General features: G+C 46.9%; 1 protein-coding gene across 4 annotated transcripts in view; it reads left to right on the top strand.

Annotated features, from left to right (window-relative positions):
* Positions 1–13,367, top strand: part of LRRC20 (leucine rich repeat containing 20) — a 78,805-nt gene that overhangs the window by 12,040 nt on the left and 53,398 nt on the right. For all 4 annotated transcript variants that reach the window (XM_088670249.1, XM_035138430.3, XM_088670250.1 and 1 more), the window contains exon 3: positions 4,852–5,001. In XM_088670249.1, the coding sequence (XP_088526375.1) occupies positions 4,852–5,001 (150 nt within the window). The remainder of the gene's footprint in view (positions 1–4,851; positions 5,002–13,367) is intronic.

Raw genomic sequence — 13,367 nt, forward strand, 5'->3', positions numbered from 1 at the left:
TTCCACAGGGCAGCCTTTACCAACCTGGTGCTCCCCAGATGTTTTGAGTTCCAGCTCCTGTCATCCCTCCATGCTGGCTGTAGCAGGCTGGAATTGGAATCCAAAACATCTAGAGGGCAACCAGGTTGGGGAAGGCAGTCAGAAAGGATGGGAAATAATGGGAAAATCCCCACTGGAAAAAAGGTAGCTTTCTGCAGTATTGGTGCAGAGCTGGTTGGGTATGGAAGCCTGATGCACTCCTTCGAAGGAGGGATGTGATTGGCTTGCACGATCAAGCCTTATCCAGTCAAGTTGAGGATGCTTCTCATGGGGCACTCTCCCCCCCCCAACCACAGATTGTGTGTGTGTGTGTGAGAGAGAGAGAGAGAGGGAGAGAGAGAGAGAGAGAGAGAGAGAGAGAGAGAGAGAGAGAGAGAGAGAGAGAATAGCGTCACATGTGAAAAATTACACACACGGGTGGATTTAGCTGCAATTATCCTTGTGTGGGCCACTGGGGTGCACAGTAATAAGACAAGGATAGTCATGAAATGAAGATTTAATGAAACACAAAAACATTCCAGTTGCAAGAGTAACTGCTCTGCAGCGATAATCCCACAAGGGAGATGGGAAAACTAGTCTTCTGCCCACGATACATAAGATCACCCTGGGCAAAGCATTGGCAATCTATAGGACTTACTGCTGCAGTTTCTTTGAGCACTCTAAAAGGTTCTTAGATTGCGCAGCATTGATTTGTGTCATAAATAATGCACGTACCAAAGCTTGCTTTGACGGAGGAAAGTACGGGTGAGCCTAAATGAACGAGGCTAATTGGATGTGTGTGTGTGTAATGAGCATTACTATGTTGTGAACAGCTTTCTTATTGCAGAGATTTCCAACCTTTTTGAGTCCACAGCTCCCTTGACCAACTACATTCTTTCTGTGACACTCCTCACCGCTTTTCGAACACCCACCCTTGTGGAGTGTTCCCTCAGTCTCCTCTCCTCTCCTCTCTCCTTGGGAGTCCTCTGGGCAGCTGCTGCCACTGCCCCTGGTCTCTGTGCTCCCCAACCCCCGGAAAAGAGAGGTGCCTCCTCACACTGCCACACATGGGCATGGAAAGCACTCCTGGCCAGCCCCAGAGGCACCATTCACCTGAGGAGCTTGTAGCCAAGGCTGTTGCAACAAACAGCTGTGCAAGCCTTTGGGAGGCAGAGATGCAAGAGGGCATCGGAGGAGGGAAGGAAGGAAAGAAGGACAGAGGCCAGTGTTGCTCGCGGCACCCCTGACCATCATTCAAGGCACCCCAGGGTGCCACGGCACACTGATTGAAAACCACCGGTTTATTGGATTTTATGTTGTAATACTAATCTGCGGTTGGTCAAAGGCTTTTGTAACCTGTGAGGATGGTTGCTCCTTTGCCCTTTGCCCTGTGTTCTCCTCTCACCCAAAACATCCATTGAGTTGTGTCCATAGGAACATAGGAAGCTGGGTCAGGTCACCGGTCTGTCTGGCTCAGTATTGTCTATACCTGGGGCAGCCCACCTGGGGCCCTCTGCTCGACAGTTCCCGTCATCATTGGCCATGCAGCCTGAGGCTGATGCAGTTGTAGTCCAATAACATCTGGAGGGCACCAGGCTGGCTAACTGGCACCTGATCTCCAGGGTTTCAGGCCAGAGACATTCCCGGCGCTGCTTGGAGATGCAGAAGATCAAACCTGGGACCGTCTGCATGCAAACCATATGCTCTGCCACTGAGTTACAACTCTGGGCAACCCCCCCCCCAAAAAAAACTTAAGAGCTCTGGGCAATCTCCCCCGCATTTTCTTAATTTTGAGTCCCCCAAAATCGGGGTCGTCTTATACACGGGGGGTGTTATACACAGAAAAATACGGTATTTGCATTTTAGTTCCCATTGAAGTTAAGTGCCCTGTGGTCCCCATTAAATCACTAACTTAAGTCTGGAGCTAAGCGATTGACCTCACACTGCTTCCTGAGCTGGAGTTGCATAACCAAAGACAACAGCCCAACCAAATAAGTGCCCAGGTATAATTTAGCTGAAGGCTTTGAGAGGAGCAAGACATCAAACAAGCAAGCTGTTTGTTGGCAAGAAAGCAGCTGGGCAGTGAGATGTGGGTAAAATGTTTGGATATGAATCACTGGGAAATGCAGGACTGAAGGCGGTCACTATTTTGCAAAATGAGAATCTGACCCGTTTTTGATGTGAAGGCTGCAGAGGGATGTTGCACCGAGCCAGAGATGAAGAGAGTACATTCCATGGACCAGGGGGCTTGGAGGATGAGCATTGTGGCTCATCATCCTGTTTTGATTTTCAGTGGATCTGCACTGCAGTAATTGGTTGCAGATAAAGCAAGTGGATGGGAGGGTGATTCCAAAAGAGTAATATAGCATCCTTCAGGACATTTCAACAGTAGCCTCCCAGCACAGCATCTCAGCATTTTCCAGTGACTAATCCTAGGGTAGTCACTGTATTCTTACAGCAAAGGCAAATAAGCATCTTATGGCACACTAGTCTCATTCAGCCCATTAAGAAAACGGGCGCTAGAGGTGCGACGGGGCCGCGGCCTTCCCTCCCTTTCTGCACTCGGCCGCGGGGCGCGCCGAGAACGCAATTAAACAAAGCGCTCTCCCGCCGTGTCCCGCGGCCGAGTGCAGAGAGGGAGGGAAGGCCGCGGCCCCGCTGCTCCTCCCACGGGCCAGGTAGGGTTGTCAGGAGGAGGCGGCAGCGGACCAAGATGGCGGCATTGGGCTCTGGGGCCGCGGCCCCAGAACCCGATGCCGCCATCTTGGTCCGCCGCCGCAGGGGAACGGGAGGCAGAGGGTTGAGGGGGGAGAGAGCACGTGTGTGTGTACGTCCCGCCTCTTCATCCAGTCCCTGTGTCCGTGGGGCACATGCGCATTAGCGCAGACACAGGGACACAGGGACTGGACGCAGAGACAGACACAGGGACTTTATTATATAGGATTAATGATAAACAGATTTATTACCATGTGAGTTTTTGTGATCCAGGTACTTTTAATGAAGTTGAGCTCTTCTAATCTGCAAAAGTTTATGCCCCACCATAAATTTATTCTTCTTTAAGGTGCCACAGTGCTTTATAAGGCTGTGTTTGTGCTCGCTCAGTGAAGGAAGGAGATGATTAATCAGTGCCTAAGCAGCATGGATTTATGAATGCCTCTTCTGCAGCTTTGATGATTGTAGAATAAAAAGCCTTCGTACTATTATTCCAAAATAGCAGCCTTTTGCTTCCTGGAATTTTAGTATGTCCAATTTTCATTTTGCATGAAAGAAAGAAAATCTCTCTGGGGCTGTTGTGTGTGCTCAGTATTTGGAAGAAGGTGCGCAGGGTGCTCTAAGATTTGCACACATACACAAACACATGCATGCAAAACACCTCAACTTCATGTAGATTGTTTTTTTAAAAAAAGTTTGAATTAATAGCCTTGAGTTATAATTGCAGACCATAAGAATATATGAATGAATAGGGATTTTAATTATGTGCTTAATTAAACTAAAGCAAAACGATTTCTCACTTGGAATTAAGTCAAAGCAGGTGTGTTTAAGCAGCAGTTGTTTGTCGCCATGCCAGCCTGTTGTGCTTTATTTTGATCAATGTGACATCTGAAGTCCAGATCCAGGGTATTTCTGAAATGCAAATTTAGTTTAGAGAGAAACGCTAGAGATGTTAGGCAGAGAAATCCAGTGCAGGAAAAAAAAACTTGCATACTGACCAGTTTGTTATCATTCCTGCATTTTACAGTTGGGAAAAGAAGTCACTCGTAAGGCTTGAGGTCCAAACTCCAGCAGTTCATTTAATGCTATCTAATTCACGCGGGTGGCGCTGTGGTCTAAACCACAGAGCCTAGCCCTAGGGCTTGCCGATCAGAAGGCTGGCAGTTCGAATCCCCGCGACGAGGTGAGCTCCCATTGCTCGGTCCCAGCTCCTGCCCACCTAGCAGTTCGAAAGCATATCAAAGTGCAAGTAGATAAATAGGTACCGCTCTGGTGGGAAGGTAAATGGTGTTTCCGTGTGCTGCTCTGGTTCGCCAGAAGCGGCTTAGTCATGCTGGCCACATGATCCGGAAGCTGTCTGCGGACAAACACCGGCTCCCTCGGCCTATAGAGCGAGATGAGCGCCGCAACCCCAGAGTCATCTGCAACTGGACCTAATGGTCAGGGGTACCTCAGTTGCATGTGGAGGTAATTTTTTAAAAAAAAACTTCTAAGACTAATTGAAAAATAATGGGGGTGGGGAAAGGAGAGGCTGTAGGCTGGATTCAAAAGTGCCACAGATGATGCCCCCCCCAATTCAGTAAAGATAGTGTGTAAGCAATAGACCAGAATTGAGGTTTTCAGTACAAAACTCAAGCTTGATTTATATGTGTCGCAAAGTGAAGTGGCAGAGTCTTAAGGTGGTGGAATGGCCTCTTTTCAATTCAGTGGCATGGGTGGTGTGTCTAAGTGTAGGGTTATATTTTTGATTGCTTGTTTATGTTAAAAACAACATTCCTGAAAGCAGAAACTCAGGTACCTTTATCTTTACCTTTTAATGGGGCAAAAGTGTATGATTTGTTAATGGAATGTCTCTGATGATCAAAACGGCTTTGCTCAGGTTTTTCTGTCCTCCTTGTCTGTTAGGAATTTATCGTTCATGGGTGTTGAGTGGGGATGCTGAACAGACACAACTGACAATCTGACAGAGGGTCCCAGTGAGGTTGGACCGACTATGCCAGAGCCTCGGGGAATTCGCAGACGACCAATTAAAACATGCTGTGTTGGAACACAATACATTTTGCCTGGAAAACTGAACTCACTCTCTCGCCCTCCTTTCCTCCCCTTGGTGTTTTGCTGTAGATTTGGCAGATTGCAAACTGATGACGTTCCCCATTGCCCTTTACAAAGTCATGAGGCACGTCTCGGAAGGAATCCATCTCATCACTCTGGCCAATAATGAGCTGAAGTCTGTGGCCAGCAAATTTATCACCACCTTCAGCCAAGTGAGAGGTAGGTGTTTATCTCTGAAGGAAACCATGGAATTGAAGAGGCAGTGGCATCTTGATCCTTCTTCCAAATGTTAGCTTGTGTTTCAGACATCTCTTGTCATTTTTTAAAAACTTGTTTCATTTTTTTTATTTATTGCTTCTCCTCCAAGAACCAAGGCAGTGTATAACCAACCATACATAAAGTTAAAAACCATTAATAATAATAAAACAATTATCAAAATAAAATCGGTAAAACTGCACTGAAAAGCACACCTTAGACCAGGCATCCCCAAACTTCGGCCCTCCAGATGTTTTGGACTACAATTCCCATCATCCCTGACCACTGGTCCTGTTAGCTAGGGATCATGGGAGTTGTAGGCCAAAACATCTGGAGGGCCGCAGTTTGGGGGTGCCTGCCTTAGACACCCTCAAATGGTTTGCGAATAGGTGAGGCTGGCTAATCTAAAGGTGGGCAACAACAGACCTCTGTAGGGATAGTATTTTTGGACTTTTAACTAAGTTTTCTTGCTTCAGTGATGGTGTTGGTTATGTTTCGGTCTTGGACCCAAGTGGAGATTTGCTTTTTCCACAGTTCTGTATACAATTCTACAATGCACATTATCAGAGCACACATAAACCTGCCCCATTGCACTCACTTTGCCTCCATTCTTCTTCTTCTTCTTAATTATTTATTGAATTTATATATTGCCCTATTCCTGGAGGTCTCAGGGCGGTTCACGGAACAAAATCAGAATATAAAACAACAAAATAAATAATCAAAATAAAAACAACAAACCAATAACGCTCCCCCCCCCCAAAAAAACCCCACATTTTAAAAGGGCATAGGATGTCAATCAAATCAACCAAAGGCCTGGTTAAAAAGGAACGTTTTTGCCTGGCGCCTAAAAGTGTATCATGAAGGCGCCTGGTGAGCTTCCCTGGGGAGAGCTTTCCACAGACAGGGAGCCACTGCAGAGAAGGCCCTGTTCTCGTGTTGCCACCCTCCAGACCTCTCGAAGAGGAGGCACACAAAGAAGTGCATCAGAAGATGATCTCAGTATCTGGGCAGGTGCATATGGAAAGAGACAGTCCTTGCGGTATTGCGGTCCTGAGCCGTTTAAGGCTTCTGCCCTCTTCCAAGTCCAAAAGGACCTGTGCGCCCACAATCACACATCAGTTGGGCATGCCTAACAATGGTCGACCTCACAGGCACACTGTGTTCTGCCTAACCCATATTTCCCTTCAGTTTTTGGAGCGTGATTAGTATACACCCACAAACAACAACAATGAAATAATTCCATGCCTTTTGTCTAAGTGAAAGCAGAAGTTAGCTTTAAGGGGCAGGAAGGTAGAGTTAAGTGTGCTTTATAATTGATGTACATTACCAGTTCTTTATAGCAGCACAGAACTGAGCTGAGGGAAGCAACGTCTTGGGAGGGACTCTGGCTCAGCGGTAGAGCACATCCTTTGCCTGCAAAAGATCCCTGGTTCAGTCACCAGCATCTCAAGTATGGCTGGGAGAAACCCCTGTCTGATTTCCCAGAAAGCTGTCGCCTGTCAAGAGTAGACAATAGTGAATTAGATGGAGCGATGATGTGCAAGGCAACTTCGTACATTTCTTAGTTGGGGGCGGGTGAGGAGAATATTGATTTCTCAAACTTCTGTCTGCTCCTGACTTGGAAAGGTAGAAAAGGTAAAGGATTAATAGAGAGTACACAGCGGAACTGATATCATATGTTGTAACGTGGATAAACGATCGCCTGGTAGAATTAATTTCCTCTCCAAAGTTGCAGTTCCTAGGAACAAAATGAATTTTGTGATCTGATCAAGTTGCTGACAGGTGTTGAAAGAGAGTTCGAAGGGTATACGGAACGCTGAAGAATTAATAGAGAAATCTTATTCCCATTCAGCGGGCTGTAATCCAACGGCCGTGTGTAAATAAAATAAGCATTAGTGAAAAATGACACATCTAGATGGTGAACGTAATGAAACTTGAAGTCCTTGATGTAATTTAATAGGGACATGAAAAAGCAAACAACCCACACATGTTGATAAATGGGCCCAAACAGACACAGGGTGATTGAATAGTTGAGTTAAGGATAGCTAGGGGCTTGAAATCAGTGGGGAGATAATACATTTTAGCAGTTGTAGCAAAAGCTTTGTAAGGTTGGGTGGAAATTAGCTGTGGGAAATGCTAATGTCCCTCTGCCTGGTATAACCTAAGTGGTGATGTTCATCATTTGTTACCTAAATGGTACCTTCCTTGCAGTCTGTGGAGTTGTCTTAGAGGTGTTGAAATTAATGCTTGATGATTCTATTCTACAAATATTGGGTGAGGTCAAGAGCCAGCTTAGCCCAAGGAGGTGTCTGCTCACATCAGAAGGCTTCTCCCCTTCCCTTTGAGCCCCTCAAGTCTGCTTTGAGGGTTAGGGGATGCTCTGGAGAAAATTTGGGGTGCATAGAGAGGGCAGCGGGGTAAGGAGGAAAACCAGAAACCCTGTTGTGCAAGTGAGTTCCCATTGTGCTAGCAGCCAAATGTCGTTGGATGTTGCCAGCTGAGGATTGGAGCAGTGTAATGGTTTAAGAGTGTGATCTGCAACACATGCAGGGAAAGATTTCAATGAAAAGCAACCTCATGCAGATGCCATGGTGAGTGCTGGAGCCGTAGAGATGCTTGCCTCTTTCTTCATCCACTCATATTTTCACCTTCCAATCTGCTTCCCCCACCCACCTGCAGGATTCTAGATGCATTTCCACCCTGGCAAACATTCTCTTCTCCCTCTTCTGATGCAGCCAGGTGTAATGGCTGCTGATGGAGACTGCTCAGGGAGACATGGGAGTTGGAACTCGCAGTTGAAAATGCATAAACCTGGCAGGAAAGCGAGCAGGACTCTCAATTGTCCTGAGCTTGCCACCAGTTCTTGTGGAACTTCTGCCTAAAGCATTTTGGACTTTTAAGCCTTTTCAGAAAGCAGCATGCTTTTAAACAAAGTATTTTAGGAATTACAAACTCTCCGGCAGAGAGAATCATTTCAATAGCTTTGGAGTCAGAACAGAATGCATCTGAAGCGTTTCATTTTATTGGAAACTAGACTTCTTATGCTTGAGGGAGCCAGTCAGGTTTCCAGACAACATGATACTTATTGGCACTATGTTATTTTGCCTCTTTATGCAGCTACTTACTATGCCTGTTGGCCGTGTACTGTAGGGAACCTGCTGAGAGACTGTGATAGGCAAATAACCACTACCCATTCATTCTACAGAAAGGGGTGTATTTTCAGGGGCTGGGAAGGGCAGATAACTGTTCCAGTCTGTTTATGAGAGCATTGGTAATTTAATTATTGGAGAAGACTAATGAGTGTTAATCTGTAAGCAGGCTAACTTAAACTGGCCTATCATTTTGTGTTTACACAGTAGCTACCATTATTTATAAGGGACGCGGGTGGCGCTGTGGGTTAAACCACAGATCCTAGGGCTTGCCGATCAGAAGGTCGGCGGTTCGAATCCCCGTTCAGCTCCCGTTGTTCGGTCCCTGCCAACCTAGCAGTTTGAAAGCACGCCAAAGTGCAAGTAGATAAATAGGTACCACTATAGCGGGAAGGTAAACGGCGTTTCCGTGTGCTGCTCTGGTTCGCCAGAAGTGGCTTTGTCATGCTGGCCACATGACCTGGAAGCTGTACGCCGGCTCCCTCGGCCAATAACGCGAGATGAGCGCTGCAACCCCAGAGTCGGTTACGACTGGACCTAATGGTCGGGGGTCCCTTTACCTTTACCTTTACCATTATTTATGTGCAGAGTGCTCTTTTGAGTATGAGTTTGGGAGAAGTGAAAGATGTTAGCAGCATGCTCTAATTTATAGATGAGGCAGGAGGCGGAACAGGTTAGTGTTAGGTGATGGTTATTTGGAGGTTGGAAGCCCTTTTCGTATCATCCAAATGGGTGGGTAAAAGGTAGAGCTGATGGGTCTCTGGCTGGTTTGCGGCAGCTCAGCACGGAATTCTGACACCCAGTTAACAGCAGCAGCAGAACTACTTCCCCCACCTAGGCTGCTGAAATGCAGTGAGTGGGTGGGTGGACCTAACAAGGAATGGACTTCTGGGTGCAATGGCCATGAGCTCACTCCATTCAGTTCTGGTTCTGAAAACAAATTTCTGGGTTCAGAATGTGCTCAGAGGCACCCTGTTATTTAATTCTAACTCTATCTCATTTGCATTTGGTTCTGGTTGGGGGTTCTTGGGTTTCCAGTAAAAAAATACAAAGTAGATCTGGGAAGTCTGAAGTCTGCCCATCCCTGGCATAAACTCTCAAAAGTTGACGGCTTCTAGTGGGGTGCATGTGTTAATCTGTTGCAGCAAAACCACCCAAGGGTCATGGGCCACATTGGGGCACTTGCCTTATTTCTGTGAATGTAAGTTGTTTCAAACTGTTTTCAATATTCTGTTCTAATTGTTGTAACCTGCCCTGGGGCCTTAGGGTGAAGGGCAGGTGAATATCGCCATCAAAATCATCATGGTATGGTAAAGACTTAGCAGATTTAGAACAATAACTTACTTCATCTGTTGCATAAAGTGCCCTTGGCACGGAAGATAGGAAGTTATAAACAGTGGGACCAAATCATTAGACTGCAAAAAGCACGGTCTGTAACCATTCTTTGTAAAGTTTAAGATAAACAGAGTGACCGCTTGTGACAGCAGTTATTGGTGATAGCACAACCAGCTTACCTTTGACCCTGTAGTGTGGAACAGGAAACCATTGTCTGAATTGAAGCTCAAAAGAATAGAATCTTGATACGTCACCATTCAGATATTCCGTGAGGTGTGACCAGAAAAGGCAAATATAACTCTCAGCACTGACAATCTGTATGATTCAGTGACTTGAAGTTAGGCAGGTTTTTAGAAACCTGTCTGATTAGCAGCTTGCTCCAAGCCCTGCTCCCTTTTAAAGTTTGCAGGTGACACCAAATTGGGAGGGGTGGCTAATACCTCAGAGGACAGGATCACACTTCAAAATGACCTTAACAGATTAGACAACTGGGCCAAAGCAAACAAGATGAATTGTAACAAGGAGAAATGTAAGGTACTACACTTGGGCAAAAAAAATGAAAGGCACAAATACAGGATGGGTGACACCTGGCTTGAGAGCAGTACATGTGAAAAGGATCTAGGAGTCTTGGTAGACCACAAACTTGACATGAGTCAACAGTGTGATGCAGCAGCTAAAAAAGCCAATGCAATTCTGGGCTGCATCAATAGGAGTATAGCATCTAGATCAAGGGAAGTAATAGTACCACTGTATTCTGCTCTGGTCAAACCTCACCTGGAGTACTATGTCCAGTTCTGGGCACCACAGCTCAAGAAGGATACTGACAAGCTGGAACGTGTCCAGAGGAGGGCAACCAAAATGGTCAAAGGCCTGGAAACGATGCCTTATGAGGAACGGCTTAGGGAGCTGGGTATGTTTAGCCTGGAGAAGAGAAGGTTAAGGGGTGATATGATAGCCATGTTCAAATATATAAAAGGATGTCATATAGAGGAGGGTGAAAGGTTGTTTTCTGCTGCTCCAGAGAAGCGGACACGGAGCGATGGATTCAAACTACAAGAAAGAAGATTCCACCTAAACATTAGGAAGAACTTCCTGACAGTAAGAGCTGTTCGGCAGTGGAATTTACTGCCAAGGAGTGTGGTGGAGTCTCCTTCTTTGGAGGTCTTTAAGCAGAGGCTTGACAAGCATATGTCAAGAATGCTTTGATGGTGTTTCCTGCTTGGCAGGGGGTTGGACTGGATGGCCCTTTTGGTCTTTTCCAACTCTATGAATTTTTGAGGTGTTTCAGGCCATGGGTTTTTTTAATGCTCCCCACCTCCCTGTGGCCACAGCTCTGTGAAGCTCGTGTGGGCTGCCTGTCACCCGTGCTGCTTGCTTGCTTACTTGCCTGCCATTCATTGCACTGGAGCTGGCATGGCTGCTGCAAACTGCAACTTCACAACAGCATTACATTTTTATGTATATAGGAAGAAATAAAGCCACAAAATTTCTAGTGTGAGCCAGGTCTTTTATCTCCCCACCCCTTGTGAACCACATTTGACAGGGGGGTGGGGCTGCCCTCCTGTCATTCATTATGCTGAATTCCCTTTTGGAAACAGCCCTGCACTGCTCTTTAAAGCGCCTGTTTAATAATAATAATAATAATAATAATAATAATAATAATTATTATTATTATTATTATTATTATTATTATTATTATTTGTACCCTGCCCATCTGGCTGGGTTTCTGGGCAGCTCTGGGCAGCTTCCAACAAAGATTTAAAATACATTAAAATGGCTCAATGAGCAAAGTGGGGCTGTTTGCAAAAGCACTTTCAAACAACCCTACAGTGCACTTTGAAGCAGCACCCTGCAGAATTGAAGTCTCCTCTCTACAGCTGTGAACGGAGACTTCAGTCCTGTTCCCTATCTTCTTCAAAACATCTTCTGACAACTGCATTGTTTCATCATACATGTATATATGATGCAGGAGATCTGTGATCAAATCTCTGTTGCTCATAAAGCCCAACCTCAAAGACCTGGCGAGGCTACTGAAGACACACACACACACACACACACCTCTGTCACACACACTTTTTCTTCTGTGTAGGAACACCATGTTTGCAAGAGTTACCAACTTCTTGTGGCCCAGGCTGGAGAAACTTTTGTGAGCAGCACACAAACACAATGCAATCAAGCACACACCACAACCTACCGGTACCTAATGGGCTATGACAGAATTCTTCTTCCAAACCTAATTTGCAGGGGGAGGACCCTATGAATGCCTGGGAAGGTCTCTGGGGGTGCATGTGTGCCCCCCCCTGCTTGCGCCCCCTGGTTCAGGTAATCAAAGAGTGTGCAAATACTCGCTCACTCTACAAGGTATATATGTTGGTCTTCCCAATGCTCAGTGCAGTAGCCTGTTTAGGAATTTAGAGGAAGAGGAGGGAGTGGAGTTTTGTCATACATCTCATCTTGCTCCTGGTGAGTGCAGAAGTCTTGGCTCCATCCTATCGAAAGATGCTGTCTTCTGACCGGGCTCTCATACTCTTCCCCAGATCTCAGGAGATCGGTTGCTGAAGCCTCCTCCTTCCAGACCTTTTGTTGTCCTGACCACAGACTGTCATCACATGGTCAGAGAGGCCTTGGTCCTGTAACCCTGGCAGGGAGAGATGATCTTGGGCTGTTCTCCTTAGGCTGTTTGCACACTGCCAGGGGCCTGGCTGAGAGGTATCCTATATAATAAAGTCCAAGTGTCTCTGCGTCCAGTCCCTGTGTCTGTGGGTTTGCGCTACTGCGCATGTGCCCCAAGGACAGCTGTTGGGACTTGGAGCGCAGAGACACGAGCCATTCGGCTCCCTCCCTCCCTCAGTTCAGACAATCAGTCCGTCAGTGCTTGAGAGTCGTGTGTTGTTCGTTGGCAGCGGCGGTGGAGCAGGATGGAACGGTCTGCTCTGGCCGGTTAGTCGGTCGGTGTTGGATGGAGGTCCCGTCCACCTTGCCTGCTCTCTCTGGAATGTACTGGGGGGCGGCTGCCGAGTGGGAGTGAGGACTCTATAGACGCAGGCAGCGTCGCTGCTGCCGCTGAGGAGAGGTGAGAAGGAGGGAAGCCGGGGTGCTGGCGGGCGGGTTGGGGGTGAGGGCGGGTTGGCTGTGGTGGGTGTGTTAAAAGCTGGTGAGGGGATGAAAAGAGACCAAAGAAGTGCCGGGGCTTCGGGGAGGGAACGCACGCGTGCACGTCCGCCCTCCCGCGCAAGCCAGCAAGCGACAGGCGCGTGCGCGGCTCTGCTCACAAGGGTTTTTACAAATGTTTGACAACATATGTTCTAGCGCCCGTTTATTTAACGGGCTCAATGACACTAGTTCCTTATAATTCCAAAGGGATTGGGGCTCAGCCCTAATGGGATCTTCAGGCAGCTGTGAAATGCCAAGTTCTGTAAGGAAGTCGGGGTCACCTTGCCTGTTGCATCTTTCCTCTCAGCTGAGTGGCAAACAGTCTAAGCTAAACCTTCACTTCTCACCATCACAATTTAGAATGGATTCGTATTATGCTGGCAGCATTAAAAGACTTGAGGAGGTTGAAGGTACGCTGTTGTAGAAATGTAAAGACAGCTTATAAAGAAAAGATGAAAAAGCTTCTGAGTTGAGAAGCATGACCATAGGCTTCTCCTGTGCACCCTATAGGCATTCTTTATTTCGCCTCTGAGTCGGCTGTTAGCCCTTTGGGGAAAAGACAGGTGGGGACTTTGTGCAACAGACCAGGAAAAGTACATGGGAAGAAAGGGCAAAATCTCTTTCTCTCTCCCCCCCTCCCCTCCCCACAGCCCTGCTTGCTTCCCTGATCAAATTAGCAGTCCCCCGCAACAG

This window comes from Zootoca vivipara, chromosome 5, assembly GCF_965207765.1.
Source record: "Zootoca vivipara chromosome 5, rZooViv2.hap1.1, whole genome shotgun sequence".
NCBI classification, from domain to species: domain Eukaryota; kingdom Metazoa; phylum Chordata; class Lepidosauria; order Squamata; family Lacertidae; genus Zootoca; species Zootoca vivipara.